General features: G+C 38.0%; 1 protein-coding gene across 3 annotated transcripts in view; it reads right to left on the bottom strand.

The window, feature by feature from the left end:
* Positions 1-22,062, bottom strand: part of LOC134198073 (sushi, von Willebrand factor type A, EGF and pentraxin domain-containing protein 1-like) — a 34,931-nt gene that overhangs the window by 4,155 nt on the left and 8,714 nt on the right. Inside the window, exons 11-30 of one of the 3 annotated variants that reach the window (XM_062667405.1) lie at positions 21,219-21,401; positions 20,987-21,163; positions 20,657-20,839; positions 20,418-20,597; positions 19,003-19,185; positions 18,765-18,941; positions 18,406-18,588; positions 18,176-18,349; positions 16,774-16,956; positions 16,535-16,711; positions 14,424-14,606; positions 14,185-14,367; positions 9,335-9,517; positions 9,103-9,279; positions 8,773-8,955; positions 8,534-8,713; positions 7,834-8,013; positions 7,600-7,776; positions 6,362-6,550; positions 6,122-6,298 (exon numbers count right to left, since the gene is read on the bottom strand). In XM_062667405.1, coding sequence (XP_062523389.1) covers positions 6,122-6,298; positions 6,362-6,550; positions 7,600-7,776; positions 7,834-8,013; positions 8,534-8,713; positions 8,773-8,955; positions 9,103-9,279; positions 9,335-9,517; positions 14,185-14,367; positions 14,424-14,606; positions 16,535-16,711; positions 16,774-16,956; positions 18,176-18,349; positions 18,406-18,588; positions 18,765-18,941; positions 19,003-19,185; positions 20,418-20,597; positions 20,657-20,839; positions 20,987-21,163; positions 21,219-21,401 — 3,612 coding nt within the window. Of the gene's footprint in view, positions 1-6,121; positions 6,312-6,361; positions 6,551-7,599; positions 7,777-7,833; positions 8,014-8,533; positions 8,714-8,772; positions 8,956-9,102; positions 9,280-9,334; positions 9,518-14,184; positions 14,368-14,423; positions 14,607-16,534; positions 16,712-16,773; positions 16,957-18,175; positions 18,350-18,405; positions 18,589-18,764; positions 18,942-19,002; positions 19,186-20,417; positions 20,598-20,656; positions 20,840-20,986; positions 21,164-21,218; positions 21,402-22,062 lie in introns of those variants that run through there. The other 2 variants (XM_062667407.1, XM_062667406.1) reach the window with 2 other exon arrangements.

Below are 22,062 nucleotides of genomic sequence, written 5' to 3'. Positions count from 1 at the left end.
TATAAATGAAATATTGGCAGGGAATTTATTTAGAGCATTGGTGGATTTTTCAGCGACCACCAATATAAAATCTGCCATTAATTTGGCCACCTGGATATATTGACGTCATCACCCACGTGGATCAGGCATCATATGGCGATATGGTGGTATGCCACACGGATGAGGCCACAAGATGGTAGGTAATCCCTGCCGTTTGTTGTGCCTATGAATAAGGCCGTGAAGCTATGGATGAAGCTGGACTGCTACATTCACGAGAGTCCCGTTCTTAGTTTGCAATGACACAGCAGTTCTTCATCACTATATGCAGTAGTTGGAGACCAGTAAGTTAGGGAAATGTGAGCCACGAACACAGTTGTCAATCACAAACTCCTCCATGACCATTTATGGTAAGACATAGTATATCAGTTCAACGATGTCTGACCTGGACCGCCAAAACAAAATCCACCAATATGCTTTGTCCATCAATTTCTTAGCAAACCGCCAATATAAATTCCCACTAATGTTTCATCTTATATGGTATAAGGTTTCGGATAAGAAGGCAGTAAGAAGCGTGGCTCCAGACAACCTAAAGCTTGTGTGGCCCCTGGTGGCTGAAGCCTTGGCCACCCCTGACTTAACATTATTGCTAGCTGAATTCAGCTATGACACAATATGAGTAAAGTGCTATATGACATTCTTCATTTCATATATCCATGAAACACCGTTGAATTTCTTAAGTTGACCTCTATGGTATACAAAACACTTTAAAGCAGATTACGACCACACAAAAAACAGCTATAGATCTGATCTATCTTCAGAGAACCAATAACTCTCTAGCTCTCTATTGCTCCGAATCATACTACAATGTAACACCAAAGAGGCTATAAATGCCTGCATGACAGTCATCAGCAACATGATCAACTGCCCATCTATCCACCGAATGCACTCAATTGTAATGAACAAAGATATAAAATATACAGCAAAATTTGTAGTTAAAACCACCTGGATAAATCGACTATGAATAGTAGTATTCAGTGCACAAACCATTTGTAATGCAAAATGACCTTGCTAATGACTGGCTAACGCGATCAGCGATTGGACCACTCTCATGATGACCAAACCGAGGCCACAACCTCTAAGTCGACCGGATGCAACTTTCATACACATCTTGGTTTGACTGCAATCAGAGTACATCAGCCGTTTACAGGATATTGAGTGTTTAAAAGCTCAAGGCCACCTTTGCATTCCACTGGAAAAGTATTATCTCCGGTATTGCACACGGCCTTGAAGAGACAAAAAGAGCTGAACTTCACAGACTTCGTTCAAGTTATCACACTTGCAACAGAGGTAGAACTGCCAGGCAGATTGCAGTGGACTTCAAAGTTGGTAATATCCAAATTTAGAACATCATAAAACTGAAAGCCAAGTCATGAAAGCTTTTGGTAGTGGCACTCAATCCCTCCAATCAAAAAGGGAAAGTTTAGGAAAACTGGTAACGATGAGATAAATAAGCTAAATTGGCAGTGGTATAAAGAGCAAGATCTAAAAACATCCCACTGTCTGAGCCAATGGTCCAAGAAAATGCACTTGCATTTGCTGCCAAAATGGGACTTGAGGAATTCAAAGCATCAAATGGATGGCTGGAATAGTTTTGCATACACAATGATATTGACGTCTCTTCTCTTTTGGGAGAGCCAAAGACATTGATGATGCAACTGCTGACGATTAGGAAGACCAAATTACTATTCTTTGTGATGGCTTTTCTCCATCAGATGTATTCAACATGAATGAAACAGCGTTATTTTATTACGCTCTACCGACCAGGTGTCATGTGCTGAAGAGACAACCTGCAAGGGCGGAAAGACGGATGAAGAAGGTCTAACTGTCACGCTGTACTGCTCAATGACTGGTGAGAAGCTAAAGCCATCGGTCATTGGAAAAGCCAAAAAGCCACGTTACTTCTAAGGCATAACTCAAACTCAACTCAAAGGCATAAATCAAACTCGACTCTCTATGACACAGAAAAGGCATAGACGACCAGTTTCTGTTTGAAGAATGGCTACTAGAGCTGGAGAGGACGGATGAAGAAAATGAAAAGAAATATCATACTTCTTACCATCCCAGTGTTAGGTTTGTAAATATCAAACTACAGTCTCTGCCTGCCAACACAATATCCCTCAAACAACCGCTAAACCAGAGCATCATTAATAAGACTCTAAAAGCTTAGTCCAGAAAGCAAGTACTTCACTGTGTGCTTTCTACAATAGATTAGATGTCTGCTGCATCTGATATCAGTAGGAGTGTGAATGTGTTGCATGTCATAACCTGAATAGTGCAAGCATGGCAGAAAGCTTTCAAAAGGTAGAATTCCTGCACAAAAACTTTGAGTCATGGGGTCCAGAGGGAGAAGAAGACCTTGCAACAGAAGCCATTTCAGAAATGAGTCAAGTCTGTCCAGAGAATGCTGATGACTGTGATAGAATGGCTAACAGTCTCGCCACATTTGAGACTCTTCGTGATAAATGAGCAGTCATTTCTTGAAGAAAGAGGAAGTAAATTCCAAGAGCCATAACAGTGATGATTAGAATGAAAAGAGAACAAAGAAGTCACACTCACAAACATTCTCAAGTAACTGTTTAGAGCTATACATACAGTCAGCTTGGTCGATGTTCTTGATACAGTTTTGTCTCCAACACAAGAATGGTAATTAAACTTCTCACAATGATGATAGACGCCCAAACTGTTATGGACACTAAGAGGGTTACTCAATGCAAAATGCTTGACAAGTGACTTTGCACTTACTCTTTGCAAAGAAGTGAGATACAGCAGTGTTCTTGCCAGTACCGTCTGTACCGTCATTTTTACCCTTGGAACAAGGAAGGAATGTTTGGGGAGGGAAAAACAGCAATTATTGACGGTTGGGGAAATGGACAGCCTACCACAGGTAGTGTGGGATGTCTTCCTTCAAGATCCATTGTGGATTTAAAGCCAATTACCTCTATTGGTCTTGATGGTCCCGACATTCCTAAAGAACAATCTCATGACATCTAAAATCTTTGGGCGTGGTCTCTTTGTTGTTGCAGCAGCTGTTGCAGACTGCTGTTGCAGCAGGTGTTCTACTAATTACTGTTTATCTTCAATCCCATGTTTAGTAGGTGCACCTTTGCAGATCTCTTTAGAGCATTAACCACTCAACTGGATGTATCAATTCGCTAAATCATTATGGTTATAAAACATAGTGATCCTCCCTCACAGAGCACGCTTGCAGCTACAAATTCTCAGAGCTTTTTGTATGGATTTTACACATGATTACACTAAACTACTAGAAACCTAGCGTATTAGCTAGTCAAAAAAAGAATAAATGGTCAGAAGGCATATTAGTATCCCTCTAGTATTCATTAAATGCTATTCATTTCTTAAGTTTGACATCACAGCAGCCAACGTATATGCACAACTTACTCTTGCAAAGCTCAGCTCACAATCCCAGTTTTAAGTTAATTAAGTCAATTTGTCATTGTAATAAATAATCTAGTGTATTATATGTCTATCTATGTTATGTTCAACAAGGTTATGTTCAATGAAGTTTATTCGACAAGTCAGGAGTGGCTATTATATTGAATAGTCTACCAATCATGCAGTAACTAATATGCATGCATAAAACTCTATGTAGTACAACTAGGGAAAGGTAAGTAACAATAAGATGTTGTTACCAAATATGTCAACATTAAACATTTGATGACGTCATTATCTGACGTCATTATATTTGATGACGTAATATTGATGGTTGGCAAAATATCCTGGCTAGAACACTGATACAGTATGTATCAAAGACTGGATGTTTCTAGATGAACACTTTGCACCTGTACTCTTGCACTAGAATACATCAAAGAATTCTTGTTCAGATCTGTATGAGCTCAAACAGATACTAATATATGTTGTTAGCTATATAAACATGTATTCCTGGACTTATAAAGAGAGGCTTCATGTATTGAAAGGGAGTGTGTCTTAGTAAAACATACGAGAGGCCTTTGTAATAAGACCACGTACCCTGTATAATGTGACTACTATTTGTAGAAATGTGAGAGGTCGTATTACACAGGGTTTACAGTAGTAGGATTGATTCATAATACAATGTATAGGCTTAGCTCAAAGCTACTCTCAACTCAGATATCTATAATCAAAATTTGTGACTATCACCTAGCACCTTCCAAAAGCTTACTTTAATAAATTTCCCTACAACTGACCAAATATTTCTACATGCACAGTGCAGCTTGACACATGTTTATCAACTGATACCTGCACAATTAAAGGTGTAGGTATGTGTGGCAACATAATTTTGTAGTAAAATGTAAAGTGAATGTGTAAAATGACCAATTCCAGTTCCGAGTACTTTTGGTAGTAATCATAATTGGCTATAAGCATGCCCTCACTCACGTGCTCAGCAATCTTTGACTCTGTTTGGCGCACTCTTTGAGTTCTTTTATGCCTACCACTTGTTGTGTTTGTGACTGTCTAAACTATTGGTGACGCGTGAAGTATCATATTTTCGCTCCCATAGAGTATTGTTCCACAAGTTCCACTATTCTGACACCCAATGACCACGTCCCCATTCCAAAAATCATTAAAACCACCTGTAAAGTTCTGAAGCCTTGCACTTCAATGGATTGGTGGCTAATTTGACCCAAAATGTCAAACAAAGGAGATCTAGCATTCCACAGTTGTTTCTAGACAATGAACTTACAGCTAGTGTTGAATTCATGTATGGCTATTATCAAAATGCAGGGAACAACATATCACTTCGCCAACTGGAAAGTGATCAATTTGAAACATGACAGATATAACAACAACAGTTGTACGTACTGATATTAAAGAACGCTACAAAAAACACACCAGGTGCCAGTACTGATACACATTATCTAACAGACAAACAAACATTTCATTTTATCTATCTATCTGAGGTGTCCTCGATATCGTTTTATCCATCAATCCATCTTCATCTTGCACAATATTTCTAGTCTAGTATCAAATATATCTATCGTTTATCCATCTAATAACATGCACAGCTATTAATGCAAAGTGGCAACAGCTCTATAAGAGTACGAGAATCATTTTAAAAGTTTGTGCCAAACTCTCTTTCAATCTTTACTATTTAGAATTCTCTTGTGTCTTTCTGCTAAGAACAAAATCAGTTCCATTTTACCGGTATGTCGTTACAATTACCCACAGTCCTTAGTTATATAAAAGTGAGCTAGTTTAATTTGAAAAGACGCAGTTTTCTGTCATGGCTGGAGTGACTGGACAAAAGGAAAAGTGTACATCAAAGTGATGTGCTGCACAGCAAGAAAGCAGAGAAAATTCAGACGATTTATTCTGAAGCCTGCCATAACTACGCGCCAGCACCAAGAAAGTCAAGAAATGGTCAGCGAGGTTTCATAAAAATACATTCAGAAAGATGAACGACCAAGTCGTCCTAGAACATCGATAAGCAAAAACGTGCAAGCTGTTAACTGACAGGCTAATGCAGCTGGATCACTTCTTTACTTGCAAACTGTGGCAAATAAAATGGGGATTCATCGGACACTTTTCATTGCATCTTGTAACCAGCTTTGAAAAAGAAACGACAATCATTATAGCCACGTCATAAAGCCAGTTTCCATACCTAACACTATTACTGAACTCCAGACCTCATACAAACAGGCATTTTGTCATCTCCTTCATTCTCACTGATTCAGAAGATAACCCTCCAAACTTGATTTGTTTCCACAAGTAAAAAACTACTACCTGGACAAAGATTTGAAGATTTATGTGAGCTCAGCACAAGCGTGGCCGGAGTTAAATATATCAGAAAAAGAGATCTTGTTTGCAACATTCTTAGCCATTCTAAGCGATGACAATCATAGATGTACAAGTAGTTGGATTGCAAGTAGAGTAATTTGTTTGATGATCAATGTATACATAGCATGGCATAAACTTTTGAAAAGACACTCGTATTCCGTCATATCCCCACGATCAACACAAAAGTAACACTTTTTTGCACCCAGCCAATGTACATCAACTAAAAAGATTAGTCTATATAATAGGCAAACAATTCAACAAGATCATTGTATTGTATAATCTAAATTATCAACTAAATTATGCTCACGCTGGCAATATGGTGTAAAGCCACTCCACTGTCCAGTACTCAGACATTTTCTTCGCTTATTCCCAAATGTTAACTGATACTCTCTGTTGCATTGGTACGTTATTGAAGAGTCATAAGTGAAGTTATCACCAAACATGCTGCCATTAAGGAGAGCTACTGGTGTTGGACATCTTTTACCTGCAAAGAGAAACTACTTAAACTAATTTGCAAGCTTCACAACAACAGACAAGATATGCTTACGTTGGCATGATGATGGCAGATGTAACCACTGTTCCTTGGAGCTGTTTTCTGGACAAATTGGAACTACAATTCTTTTCGACTCATGTCCTTTCTCACATTGAGTTGACAAAAATGTTTGAACTGGGTTGTCTGTAATGTTGTAAGGCGTTGTAAGATTAGTCAGCTCTGACATTGGAACGCAAATGTGACCTAAGATACAAAACACGAAGTGCTATCCAATGGGCCTCATATCAATCCATCACATAGTTACAGAATAGTGATGCAGTACTTACAGAACACTACAAACAATAAAGTATGATTACCATATTTCATCAATTAGAAGCCAACCTTGAATAAATGCCACACTTCATATAGCGAAGACGCACAAATAGGAATTACACGACTTTAGAACTGTCCACTTACTATTAGGCCTAACTGGCTTGAATACATCATTGGTGCAATTGCCTAGCCTTTATGTATAACAATTGCAAGAATCATTGTTATTGAACTACTTGAAGATAGATTTTGTCTAGATGACCTTAAACTTTCTAGTTAGCTGTCACAAAGTATGATGCCTATAGTAGCAATATGCTGCCTTCTAATAAATGCTGCTGTTGTGTAAACATAACAGCTGGAAGTAACAACAAAAATTAAACAACAAGGCATTTACTGTATAAGATGATACATTGGCAGGAGTTTATTTGGCAATTTGCTAAAATTTGACGATAAAGGCATATTGACGGGTTTTAGTTTGGCGGTTAGACATTGTTGTTGGATAATTGATATACGTACGATTCTCCACCCACTATCCTCATCCAGTTTAATTCTTCTCCGTGTCATTTCCTTGCTAAGACGCTGAGTAGGTGTCAAAATACTGATGCTAATGCTGTACCATTTACTGTACAAATTTCTGTGATTTGTTTTTCTTTCCTTTCTCACAAACTTGTCACAAAGATGCCTCCACATTTTTGGTTTTCTGCTGCTGGGAGCCTTGTTTCTTTCAATACCTTTGCCAAGCGTTTCTTTGCACTTCGCATCTGTGTGCTCCTGTGATTTGATCTGCCACAAGCAGTCGTACCTAGCCGTATATATTTTATTCCCAAATTTGAAATATATATATCATAACCACGCAAATTGCACAAATAAATCTATCATGCAAATATCCAGTATACGGGATACAACGGGCATTCACTAAATTATTTACAGTACAAATGTCTTCCTAGATGTCACACTAAGTTAGATGAAAGCACAGTGCATACCTAGACAAAAAGGAGCTGTACCACTCCATTGACCTGAGATTAGACAATTTCTTCTCTTGCTTCCACTCACCAGGTGATAGCCTGGTTTGCAGCTGTAGGTAACCGATTGTCGATAATGATTACCAGTGCCTGAGAAGTCGCCATTCACAGGACGAAACAGAACTGGACAAGTAATTACTGCTAAACCAAACATAAGAATCATCATTGTGCATAAAGTAATAAATAGAGTCTTACATAAACAAGTTGGTGGTGGGTCTGACCAGTCTAGTCGAGCACCATTTGCCTGACAAATAACAATTTTGCGTCCAACTAACTTGTACCCTGCCTTGCATCTAAATAATGCTCGTGCTCCCAGTCTCGTGCTGTTAAAGTGCACGGTACCATTGACCACATTTTTGGGTCTTGGGCAAAAGCCTAAACCAAGAACAAAAATCAGCAATACTAACATCTCACAAAACCAATACAATTTCTTTACACTACACATTTTCTAATCACTTGCATGTTCGTTGCTCTCGAGCTGTTTGTTAAACAATAACATATTTTGACTTGCACTAAGTAATATTGCACAAGGTCAGCTATCCTAATACCCAAATGGACCCCATGACAAAAATACTACCTATGAAGTTTGAAGCCTTGCAGCACTTCCAATACAATGGTAGCTAAATTAAATGTCGGGAATGTCAAGCAAAGCAAATTTGGCATTACAGAGTCGCCTCTTGGCAAAAACTCTATAATGAGCCCATTGTATTTGCCATATATGGTTCCTACCAAAATGACTCTAAAGTCCTGTGTCTGGAATAAGGTCAATTGGTATAGCACTGCTCCCATAAAAGTCTACAAATACCACTGACACTCCATAAGCTGGGCTTGTACAAAGTTTACACATCAAAAAATAAATTAAGCTCTTCACTAACACTACTCTCTGAAAGCTTACCACGCTCACAATAAGGAACCCTACCAGACCACAGTCCAGTACTCAGGCATGTTCTTGTTTGATCCCCATTTCTTATATGATAGCCTGAATTGCACATGTAAGTTACCGACGCATTGTAGGAATCATTGCTGGATGACAAATAGCCATTTACAAGAGAATGTAATTTTGGACACTGTATTTCTGTCAAAACAAACATAGCGTTACAAAGTTGCTATTGATGAATGTTCAGTATTTCATACTCCGGCATGTCGGTGGTTGGTTAGACCACTGCAAATGAGATCTGCGTAGAACACAAGTTAGAACTGTGCTTCCTATCAGCTTGTACCCCACATGACAATGAAACAAGGCTGTCGACCGAGAATTTGTGCCAATGTACTGAACAATACCATTGACTGGATTGAACAAAGCAGGACATGCTGCACCTAAATTACAACAAGATAACAATATACACATCAGAAAATAATACGATCCGATGTCAGTAATATTGATTAGACAGACTTCATGAAACAACACTCAATCACCAAAAGTCACAGCCAGCATGCGACCAATGAATATCACAAAATACTCACGTTGGCAACTGGGAGCTTTGCCACTCCAATGGCCTGACATTAAACAAGTTCTTATCTTGTTTCCATTCTCAAGATTGTAACCACGATTGCAGCTGTACACAACTGATTTGTTGTACGAAAACTTTGACCCTGACAAAGACCCATTGACAGGTGGAGACAAACTTGAACATCGTATAGCTGTCAAAAAACTATTTAGATGACACACTGAAAAACACCATTTAGTGATCCATACCTTGACAAGTAGGCAGTTGATTAGACCATTGAAGTAGAGAGCCATTTAATCTGCAATTAACCGTTCCACTTCCATCCAACCTGTAGCCAGAACTGCACTCAAATAAAGCAGAAGAGTGCAATTTTCGGCTGCTGTATAAAACTCGACCATTCAGTGGATTCAAAAGTTTTGAACACTTTAATGCTAGATTACATAACAGCAATCATTAAAGTTTGAAAATAAAATTGATAGAGATACAAGCGCATGCAACTATAAGTGAACAACTGAAAATAAATGTACGTATAAATCATCTTCCGTCCTTCAATTTTGACAACAAGAAATTGATCACAGCTACCATATACTTAATGCTCCTCGAGCAGTGACTTAAACACAGCTACTTCCTAAACTTTCACATTTTTCTACCTTTGAAGACAGTTAATTCAGAGTGCATCGATCATTATGCATTCAATGCGATACCAGTTTTACACTAATTTTTTTTAAAAAGTTCATACCAGCACTAATATAATGACATTGTTATACTTTGATTGCTGAGTAACATGCATGGGCTCAGTTGTCAAATCACCTCAGAGTCATGACAGCTGCTCAATTATCATGCCAAATGGTGCTCTAGTTAAGCTACATGCACTAATTATGGTAGCTCGTCTTTAAAAAGTTTACTGTCATCTTCAACTGCTTTGCCACAAAATCGGCTTATGTGCTTTGGTACAACCAGCTAGAGAAGCCACACAAAGTAAAACAAACACAGCTTTTAGAAAAGGGTTTAAGACTGTTGCATAAATCACTTTGTTTGCCAGCAAAGTAACCCATTTCTTCAACTGGCTACACAGCAATTGTAAGAATTTTGATTTCACTGTAATGTCACTAAGTGATAACACAACAAAACTGCATGTTTAATACTGTAGGTACATGCCTATGTGTCATCTTCTCATAAAATGGTAACCACGAATTCAACATAATCACAAATGGTGCAAATTAAAGAGTTTTATATTTTCCTTCCTTCTCTGGGTAAGAAAAGCTATCAAACTAACATGCACATATACAGGTATACATAATAGCCACATACACAAAACTAAATGCAGTGAGATCTCACTTATAGCTACAAAAGAATAAACAACAAGTAATCAGATATTGAGTCCCAGAAATCAAAACGAGAGCTACACATTGAACATTTCAGTAAAAATAAACTGTCTCATCAAGAATGGGTCTACAGTCAATCCTCCATATAACGACACCAAGATATAATGACATCGCGATTTTAACAACATAGATAGCTAGTGTGGAACAGAAGTGCATGCATACAAAACATGGTACTTCGTCTCCTGATATAACAACAACACTTGATATAACAACACTGACATACACAAAATATTAAAATGCATAAGAGTATGGAAACTTCCCTCCATTACCAACATGCAGGTCACGCAGCCTACCCTCCCGTATGCACTCCTTTTGCCACATGGTGCACACATGAAGCAAAAGCAACCATGGCACTTCATCTGTATATATAGCTGCATGTGAATCTAGCAGATTCTAACCCTAGAGAAATTTTTAACTACAAGTAGAAGTTTACAATGCATTAGCATTTACAGTACAGTACATGCCATCCTAGCTAAATCAAGCTCGTTAATCTGGCCACCTCACACTACTAACATGAAATCACGTGCATTATTCAGGTTTGCATCCAAGCAGATTTGATGTGGTGACCTCGTGATATGCATGTAATGACATCAAATCACTGGTCCCAACCATGTCATTATATCGAGAGTTGACTATACATTATGCCAATTAAATTGTTAGCACAAATTGTGGATTAAAACATGTTTGTAACTGACAGTAATTTGCTATAATTGATTTCAAATGTTTGACCAATCAGTAAACAGAAGTGATGCCAAGGCACAGTACCAATGTGTACACATTTTACATACACATCCAAATTTCTTTGATTTTGGTCCCTCAGATCACATGACTAAGAACTGATAGCCCCTGTTACAGGACCTACTAAGTCGTGACTGAACTCCAGTCCCCACAATAAGAAATTACACATAATGGACAAATGACTGGACATGACCAAACAAACCCATTAGAAGGATTTGATTTCAAAAATTTCAACAACACGACATTACAGCGGCTATAATGCTTGTTGCTCTGAAGAGCCAGTTGCCATATCTCTATGCACAGCAATAAAAACAATACAGCATGGTCTTCATGAGGGTACAGTTACCAGTAATTATATGGCCACCTCATCTACAGAGTACGTCAAAAGGTAAAGTTGGTGGAATGTGGAATCCCTCAGTAGTCTCTTCAAAACCACAAAAAAAGTGAAAATAGTCTACTTTAGCAGTCACATATTGTGTGCCTGTATGTGCGAATCTGTTTGATTGATATCGTGGACGTGTTCATATTGGCACGTGAGCCCTTACTTAGTTTAGCTTCAAGACTAACCAACAGGGAATCTGATGGTAATGAAACAAGATTCAGGTTTTGCCTGGACACTACATAATAATGTCCAAGCATTCTGTGACAAGCCTTGACATTGGCCCGACAATGTCCGATGTCTGGCCGTTGTCGCAAACCCCAGAACTCTGCCCAGCTTTAAAGAGTACGTATATACATATACAAACAAAATAATGAATACATACAACTGATGCAGAGATGACTACCAGGACGTCACATCAAAATTGAAAGTGTGGATTTTCTACACATAAACACACACATCCACACATGCACACATGCACACACATGCACATGCACACACGCGCACGCATGCACGCATGCACGCATGCACGCACACATGCACGCACACACGAACGCACACACACACACACACACACACACACACACACACACACACACACACACACACACACACACACACACACACACACACACATTCTTCTTTCTTTTCTGCTACTCAATAATGAGTTCACGACTTCCATTAAGCAGTTGTTTACAATTTGTCTTTGATGAGCATGTTCATGTGCAAAGAGTCCAATTTTAAAACGACATACTCGATGACCGATATTACAAATGTTCTTTGTACCAGTAGTCAAGTTTTGTGGTGTATAGTTGTGCTGCATTAATCTCTTTTCTTCAATTTTGTCAATTCTACCTTCTTCGTAGCGATCTAAACCTAATCTCATATTTTCTTCCACATTGAACTGTCACATGCTATTATTTCCCAATTTTTGTGATCAATATCGACATTCTGTAAGATTGTGTCTTAAAGTGTCTTTGAACCTCAACTTCTGACCACCAGCTTTTCTTGGTGCATCTAACAACTGGCCGTATAGCACTAGTTTTGGGAAACGTCTCTCATTCATTCTTCCGACATGACCTACCCACTTAAGTTGCTGTTGAGTCAACATGTATTGAATTCCTGTTATTTCAGCTCTTTGCAGAACTTCTATGTTTGTCACTCTTTCCAACCAATGAATTTTCATTATTCGACGCAGACAGCAAAAGTACAATTTTTCTATATCCTGAAAATTTCTTCTATATAGCGTCCACGTTTGTGATCCATACAGAAGAGTTGCAAGAACGACTGCTTTGTAACCATTGATTTTAGTCTTCATTCTTATTCCTTGTTGACTCCATAATCTTGATTGAAGTGCGCCATATGCTCTATTTCCTTTTGCAGACGGGCAGAAATGTCCTTATCAACACTACAATCCTCTCAAAGAACACTGCCAAGGTAAGAGAAGAGGATACCCTCTTTAGTGCTTCACCATTCACAAAAATGTCCTTGCCAGCATTTACTGTACCAAGAATCGGCTGAAACATGCACTCCATTTTCTTGATATTTATTTGCAATCCAAAACTGATAGCTGCTTTTGCAACAGTTTATAATTTCTTGCATATCATCTGCAGAATGTGCTACCAAAGCACAGTCAGCTGCAAAGAGAAGATCTCTTAATTTTGTGGTTACAGTTTTAGATTTCGATATAAATCTGCGAAGATTGAATAAACCACCATCCATCCGATATTGAATTAAGACTCCTCTATTTTCAGCTCGACCATTTATTTCATTTAGCACTGCAGCAAGAAACAGAGCAAAAAGTGGGTGCTAATACTCAGCCCTGCTTTACTCCTGTATGCAAAACTAAGCTTTCTAATTTTTACCTTCAGATATGACTTCTGCATTCATTCCTTCATGTACATGTCTCACTAAATTTACAAAATTGGGTGGGCAGCCCAATCTTGTAAAAATTTTCCACATTGCCTTTCGATTAACTGAATCACAAGCTTTTGTCAAATCTATAAAGACCGTGTACCACGGTTTATGTTGCCCCTTGCATTTCCTTGTAACTGTCTCAGGGTAAATACCATGTCCGTGGTGCTTCATCCTTTGTGGAAGCCACACTGAGACTCAGAAAGAGTTTCTTCTGCTATTGACTCTACAAGTCTATTCAAGAGAATTCTTGATAAGACTTTACCAGCAGTGAACAATAATGAGATTCCAAGCCAGTTTCCACAAAAAAGCTGATTGAAACATTCTGAACAAAAAAATTAGACATACAACGAGATTAGAGTAGATGTACGATTGTCCAGGCCGTACACCCACTTTCACGAAAAACACGTCCCTACTGATGGACCGATAATCGAGACAACCAGTAGACAGTGAGTTTCGTAGGTTTGAAGGGTAACCATCCCTTTGTGCCTAGCAGCTCCACTTGAAACCGACCGTTAGCAAAAATTTGAAATTTTCTAATTCAAGTTGATCTGATACGTTGGAGCTGTCACTTTTCACATACATACACAAACACACATACCACTTTATTATCTTCTAGTTTAAGTACATAAACATGAGATCTAAACAACAATACAAAATCAAAAATATACAGACTACTTACGTTGACAATATGGTGGTCTGCCACTCCACTGGCCTGAGATCAAACAAGTTCTTGTCTTACTTCCCTTCTCAAGACTAAGACGATAGCCTGGATTACATCCATAATTAACTGACTTGTTGTAGGTAAACTCATTGCTTGATATATAGCCATTTCGAGGACGAAACAGACTTGGACATCTTATCACTGTACACATTAATAATCTAAATACACAATTTGTAACTTCTGTCCAATACTCTTACAATGACAGACTGGTGGCTCGTCAGACCACTGCACTTTTAATCCATGTAGCTGACACGTAACTCTTGCACTTCCAGACATGTTGTAGCCAACGTTGCATTGAAATGATGCTGAAGAGCCCAATTTTGTGTTGTGAAACTTTATTACACCATCAAGTGGACGAATCAGTATTGGGCACACAGTCTCTACATACAAATAGAAAAGTATGAGAAAGCCAACACAAGAAGGTATACCGATTTGTAGCCAAGCACAAAATGAAACTACAATCCAAAAGATCAATCGCTTTAAGTGTAAAAATACACTATTAGAAATGACAAACGGCAAAGTTCTATATGTAAATAACAAAACTAGCTCTAGTATACAAGTTTACACTAACCTCCCCTTAGATTAAGATATTGCTTTCTTGCTTTAGAGCATACGGTTTTTCCCCTGCCATGCATATACGGTACACGCGGTAGGCTTGATAAAAAAAATTGTTTGTAATCTACTTAATTTCGTAAATTTCGTAAATTGCAAAAATTTACTAACTTAGTTAAATCGCTTACTAACTTTTGTAGTTCACATATCAATCAATATTTGGATTTTATTTATTTTATAGTCATTCTACTAAGTGCACAAGAGTAAAGTCTGCCTGGCTCATAGGACAACGCAGACAACGTCTAAAACACTTACTAACAGAGTAAGCAGCAATAGCAGGACTACCCGCACAACTTGCAATAGAAGTACATGTAAGTCCACCAGACACTCATGTTTGGAAACCTAGCACTTAGTCAACGAATTGGCTTTTGCAAGCCGAGAAATCAAAGACATTATTGAGGACGCAGTACAGACATCGGCAGGTATTTACCAGGATGTTTATTGAGCCTCACTGTCACTTCCACACACGTGTTCAAGAGGCTTGAGGAAAGTGTACAAACATGTGTTTCTTACGAAATAGAGTTTGTGGCAGTTTACAAACATTTGTGGTTACGAACATTTATTGATTTACAGTAGTATCAACACTATACTGTGAACAAACCCTATCCAATGTTAATAAACTAAACAATAAAAAAATTGTAAATCTTCCAAGCACAAAATGCTCTTATCATTATTCACTACAAAATAAACATTCTAAGAGCCAAAACTAAGTACAGAATGATGAATGACATAGATAATTACAACATCAATTCTCAACAGACATTCAAGTTTTGGTTTGCATCAACTGAGTGCTGAGGTATCAACACTCCTGTGAACACATTTGCTAAGGCACGCCGACCTCAAACAGCCAAATATTACGGTTCTATTTCTCCTATATGCATCAACATAGAAAAAACCAAAAAGCAAACTGCATTTCGTTAACTCTTTTAGGTATAGCCACAACTCAAATGAAGCAAAAGACAAGAGTCTATCATGTGCATTCAGGTCACTATTCAGAAAGTCAGATACCAGTAAAAACATGGATTGCCTTGTGCACATCATGAACGAACATCTGCATGGTTCACTACCAGTAGCACAAACCCAGTCGAACATCATCATCTTTAGCATGCCTGTCGCTGGAATGTCGTCCATCCTTGACTACTCCTCTAACATGAATTTGCTTGTAACATCTTCTGTCTTCCGACAAGAGCTTTCAGAAGAGTGAAACAAGATAAAATAAATGCATGCAGTCTAATTAAGCTATTTAGACTGTCATTGTCCTAAGAATGCCACTCATACTCAAAATAAAGTTGAACACACCGCATACTACCCCTAAATGCACGCCTGTAAGAATATGCAAACGATGCTCAACAATGATAATTCGATTAACAGTCTTGCTATATAAAAATAACAAGACCCGTGTGTTTGATCGAAGGACATCTAGCAAACAGATTTTCCATTTTTACTGTTCCTAAATATGTATTGTACAATAAATTAAACACAATCACTGATATCAAGAGTAAAGCAATAGCTAACCTCAACTCAAAACAAGTAAAAAATTTGCATGCAACAATGTAAAATGTCCTGACAGAAACCCTGGATATCACAAGCCTAGTGTTTACGTTCTTTTATATATTACAGAATGTTTAACTATCTATGGAAAACAATGTATGAGTAGTTGCAGCAGTGAAGATACGAATTTAATCAATGACCCTACCTTCACAAGAAGGTGCAGTACCATTCCATGCGCCTGAGATTAAACAATATCTTGTGACATTTCCATTCTTAAGATGATAGCCTGGATTACAATTGTAAGTCACTAATTTGCTATTGCCAACATCAGATATTGACAGCCAGCCATTCATTGGTCCAGACAGAGTAGGACATACAATCACTGTTATAACAAAAAAAATAAGATCAAAATGTCTCAATCTATAGTATTTGAGCAATGTTTACATTGACAAGTGGGCAGTTGCCTAGACCATTGGAGTTGAGAGCCACGTAGTTTGCACGAACTAGTTGTACTTCCCACCAACTTGTAGCCAGAGTTGCACTGAAATAACACCAACGATCCAAACCTGGTACTGTTGTATAACGCTTGTCCATTAAGAGGAGGTCGAGGTACCAAGCACTTTGCCACTAAATTTCATCGAGCAAAAAAACTGTGTTGATCAAAAGCAAACTTATCAGTAACTCAGATACAACACTAAAGTATAAACTGATAAATACATGATGTATGGCCACATTATTGCAAACCTTTAAAATAACGTTCATCATAGTAACACACAAACCAACATCACAAGTAAAATCACTGTAACAATTAATATAAAATATATCCAATTAAATTTGCAAACATCAAGAATATCCTGTATGCATTTCATTACCATTCTTTTCCCTACTGCAGCTGACCCAATCATGCAGTAGCAAATGTTTTCTAACTAGCTTGCCAAAATACACAACAGTCAACTAAATGACACCATTATAAGGCATGTTAGAAAAGAACGTTGAAAGTATCAGTGGGCAAGGTAAAACTTGCCAATTCTCTGAGAAGACTAAATATTTATGCTTTTCTTATAAACCATTACATAACCCAAACACATCTCACTACAATGCAAGCAACTATAGACTACTATACCCTCACCAGTCTTATGCATTGAAAGTAGACTAACCTCCCAGTGAAATCATAAAATCGCCAGCATAAGAGGCGCTTTACTCTAGTTCTCATTGACAATTACTGTTTCTCTCTAAGAACAGTTGACTCATAATCAAGAAGACATCGCCTCAAGGCTGCATGCTTAGACTATCCAAACGCTCAAGCAGAAGTATAAATGTGTCCGCAACTGAAATGTCCACGTTGATAGTACAGTTGACATCTATCTATCCATCTATCTATTTATCTATACAAAAGCACATAACATACAGTAAAATGATCCTTGTGGATAATGTTTTCCCTCCCTTCCTTACGTTTTCTGCATTCAGGCTTGCTAGCTGCAAAAGACATGGCAGAGATAATCAAACCTACGTGCGCGTGTAATTGTCCTACTTGAAAACTGTGCATCAAGATCGACACGTCTGTCCTTTGACAACTGTAAACATTTGCTTGTGCCATTTTCAAGTACAAAGAAAGCAGAAGTATACAAGAACTAATATTTCACGGCACTGGCAACGAATTGTGAAAAGCCAAGAGTAAATACCTAGTCTCTCCACATGCATGCACAAACATAACTGAGCAAAGTTTCTAAGATACCAAGGTACAAACATTTCACGATTGCCCCTACACAATTTATAATTTTCAATTAAATTAGAAAAGATGCAAATAAATTATGACGTCTAAATTCTCCTACACTACTGTACTTACATTCACAATGAGGTGAGGCACCACTCCACTGGCCTGAAATTAGACAAGTTATTGTCCAATGTTTCTTCAAACGATAACCAGGATTGCAGCCAAAAGAGACAGTCGTGTTGTAAGAAACATCATGCCTTAATAAATAGCCATTCAAAGGATGAGAGAGGCTTGGACACTTTATCACTGTCCACAACAGAAGCATTAAAGCACAGTTCAAACATTGAAACAAAAATTCTCACCTGTACAATTTGGTGTCTTGTCAGACCACTGCAACTGAGTGCCAACTAGTTGACAAATACTTGTTGGACTTCCAGTCATGTTGTAGCCTAAATTGCACTGAAATGATGCCAAAGATCCCATATCCGTGCTCTTGAACTCCACAACACCATTGACTGGAAACGTCGGTACTGAGCAAACACCCACTACAAGACACAAGAAAGCAAATAATTCATTACGTTACAAACAAAATTCTAGTACGGACTGTACAAGGAGCAGTATGAATCAAAATGTCTACATTTATTCATGAGTGAATAAATATCAATACAAACAATGAGTGTATTGATAGATAAACACACAACAGTTAAATGATGTTACTTACCTTCACAAGCTGGTGCAGTTCCATTCCACTCGCCTGAGACTAAACAATATCTTGTGGCACTTCCATTCTTAAGATGATAGCCTGGATTACAATTGTAAGTCACTAATTTGCTATTGCCAACATCAGATATTGACAGCCAGCCATTCATTGGTCCAGACAGAGTAGGACATACAATCACTGTTATAACAAAAAAAAAAGATCAAAATGTCTCAATCTATAGTATCTGAGCAATGTTTACATTGACAAGTGGGCGGTTGCCTAGACCATTGGAGTTGAGAGCCACGTAGTTTGCACGAACTAGTTGTACTTCCCACCAACTTGTAGCCAGAGTTGCACTGAAATAACACCAACGATCCAAACATGGTACTGTTGTATAACGCTTGTCCATTAAGAGGAGGTCGAGGTACCAAGCACTTTGCCACTAAATTATATCAAGCAAAAAAACTGTGTTGATCAAAAGCAAACTTATCAGTAACTCAGATACAACACTAAAGTATAAACTGACAAATACATGATGTATGACCACATTATTGCAACACGTTAAAATAAGGTTCATCATAGTAACACGCAAACCAACATCACAAGTAAAATCACTGTAACAATTAATATAATATATATCCAATTAAATTTGCAAACATCAAGAATATCCTGTATGCATTTCATTACCATTCTTTTCCCTACTGCAGCTGACCCAATCATGCAGTAGCAAATGTTTCCTGACTAGCTTGCCAAAATACACAACAGTCAACTAAATGACACCATTATAAGGCATGTCAGAAAAGAACGTTGAAAGTATCAGTGGGCAAGGTAAAACTTGCCAATTCTCTGAGAAGACTAAAAAATTATGCTTTTCTTATAAACCATTACATAACCCAAACACATCTCACTACAATGCAAGCAACTATAGACTACTATACCCTCACCAGTCTTAAGCATTGAAAGTAGACTAACCTCCCAGTGAAATCATAAACTTGCCAGCATAAGAGGCGCTTTACTCTAGTTCTCATTGACAATTACTGTTTCTCTCTAAGAACAGTTGACTCATAATCAAGAAGACAACGCCTCAAGGCTTGCATGCTTAGACTATCCAAATGCTCAACCAGAAGTATAAATGTGTCCGTAACTGAAATTTCCATGTTGATAGTACGGTTGACATCTATCTATCTATCTATCTATATAAAAGCAGATAACATACAGTAAAATGATCCTTGTGGATAATGTTTTCCCTCCCTTCCCTACGTTTTCTGCATTCAGACTTGCTAGCTGCAAATGACATGGCAGAGATAATCAAACATACGTGCACATGTAATTGTCCTACTTGTAAACTGTGCATGAAGATCAACACATCTGTCCTTTGGCAACTGTAAACATTTGCTTGTACCATTTTCAAGTACAAGTTCAACTACATTTTCAAGTACAATTACAGAGTCGCCTCTTGGTAAAAACTTTATAATGAGCCCAATGTATTTGCCATATATGGTTCCTACCAAAATGACTCTAAAGTCCTGTGTCTGGAATAAGGTCAATTGGTATAGCACTGCTCCCATAAAAGTCTACAAATGCCACTGACACTCCATAAGCTGGGCTTGTACAAAGTTTACACATCAAAAAATAAATTAAGCTCTTCACTAACACTACTCTCTGAAAACTTACCACGCTCACAATAAGGAACCCTACCAGACCACCGTCCAGTACTCAGGCATGTTCTTGTTTGATCCCCATTTCTTATATGATAGCCTGAATTGCACATGTAAGTTACCGATGCATTGTAGGAATCATTGCTGGACGACAAATAGCCATTTACAAGAGAATGTAATTTTGGACACTGTATTTCTGTCAAAACAAAGACAGCGTTACAAAGTTGCTATTAATGAATGTTCAGTATTTCATACTCCGGCATGTCGGTGGTTGGTTAGACCACTGCAAATGAGATCTGCGTAGAACACAAGTTAGAACTGTGCTTCCTATCAGCTTGTACCCCACATGACAATGAAACAAGGCTGTCGACCGAGAATTTGTGCCAATGTACTGAACAATACCATTGACTGGATTGAACAAAGCAGGACATGCTGCACCTAAATTACAACAAGATAACAATATACACATCAGAAAATAATACGATCCGATGTCAGTAATATTGATTAGACAGACTTCATGAAACAACACTCAATCACCAAAAATCAGAGCCAGCATGCGACCAATGAATATCACAAAATACTCACGTTGGCAACTGGGAGCTTTGCCACTCCAATGGCCTGACATTAAACAAGTTCTTATCTTGTTTCCATTCTCAAGATTGTAACCACGATTGCAGCTGTACACAACTGATTTGTTGTACGAAAACTTTGACCCTGACAAAGACCCATTGACAGGTGGAGACAAACTTGAACATCGTATAGCTGTCAAAAAACTATTTAGATGACAGACTAAAAAACACCATTCAGTGATCCATACCTTGACAAGTAGGCAGTTGATTAGACCATTGAAGTAGAGAGCCATTTAATCTGCAATTAACCGTTCTACTTCCATCCAGCCTGTAGCCAGAACTGCACTCAAATAAAGCAGAAGAGTGCAATTTTCGGCTGCTGTATAAAACTCGACCATTCAGTGGATCCATAAGTTTTGAACACTTTAATGCTAGATTACATAACAGCAATCATTAAAGTTTGAAAACAAAATTGATAGAGATACAAGCGCATGCGCCTATAACTGAACAACTAAAAATAAATGTACGTATAAAAAATCTTCCGTCCTTCAATTTTGACAGCAAGAAATTGATCACAGCTACCATATACTTAATGCTCCTCTAGCAGTGACTAAACACAGCTACTTCCTAAACTTTCACATTTTTCTACCTTTGAAGACAGTTAATTTAGAGTGCATCGATCATTATGCATTCAATGTGATACCAGTTTTACACTAATTTTTTTAAAAGTTGATACCAGCACTAATATAATGACATTGTTATACTTTGATTGCTGAGTAACATGCATGGGCTCAGTTGTCAAATCACCTCAGAGTCATGACAGCTGCTCAGTTATCATGCCAAATGGTGCTCTAGTTAAGCTGCATGCACTAATTATGGTAGCTCGTCTTTAAAAAGTTTACTGTCATCTTCAACTGCTTTGCCACAAAATCGGCTTATGTGCCTTGGTACAACCAGCTACAGAAGCGACACAAAGTAAACAAACACAGCTTTTAGAAAAGACTGCTGCATAAATCACTTTGTTTGCCAGCAAAGTAGCCCATTTCTTCAACTGCCTACACAGCAATTGTAAGAATTTTGATTTCACTGTAA

This window comes from Corticium candelabrum, chromosome 2 (genome assembly GCF_963422355.1).
Source record: "Corticium candelabrum chromosome 2, ooCorCand1.1, whole genome shotgun sequence".
NCBI classification, from domain to species: Eukaryota; Metazoa; Porifera; class Homoscleromorpha; order Homosclerophorida; family Plakinidae; genus Corticium; species Corticium candelabrum.
The sequence above is the reverse complement of the archived record's forward strand: the minus strand, read 5'-3'. Positions and strand labels throughout refer to the sequence as shown.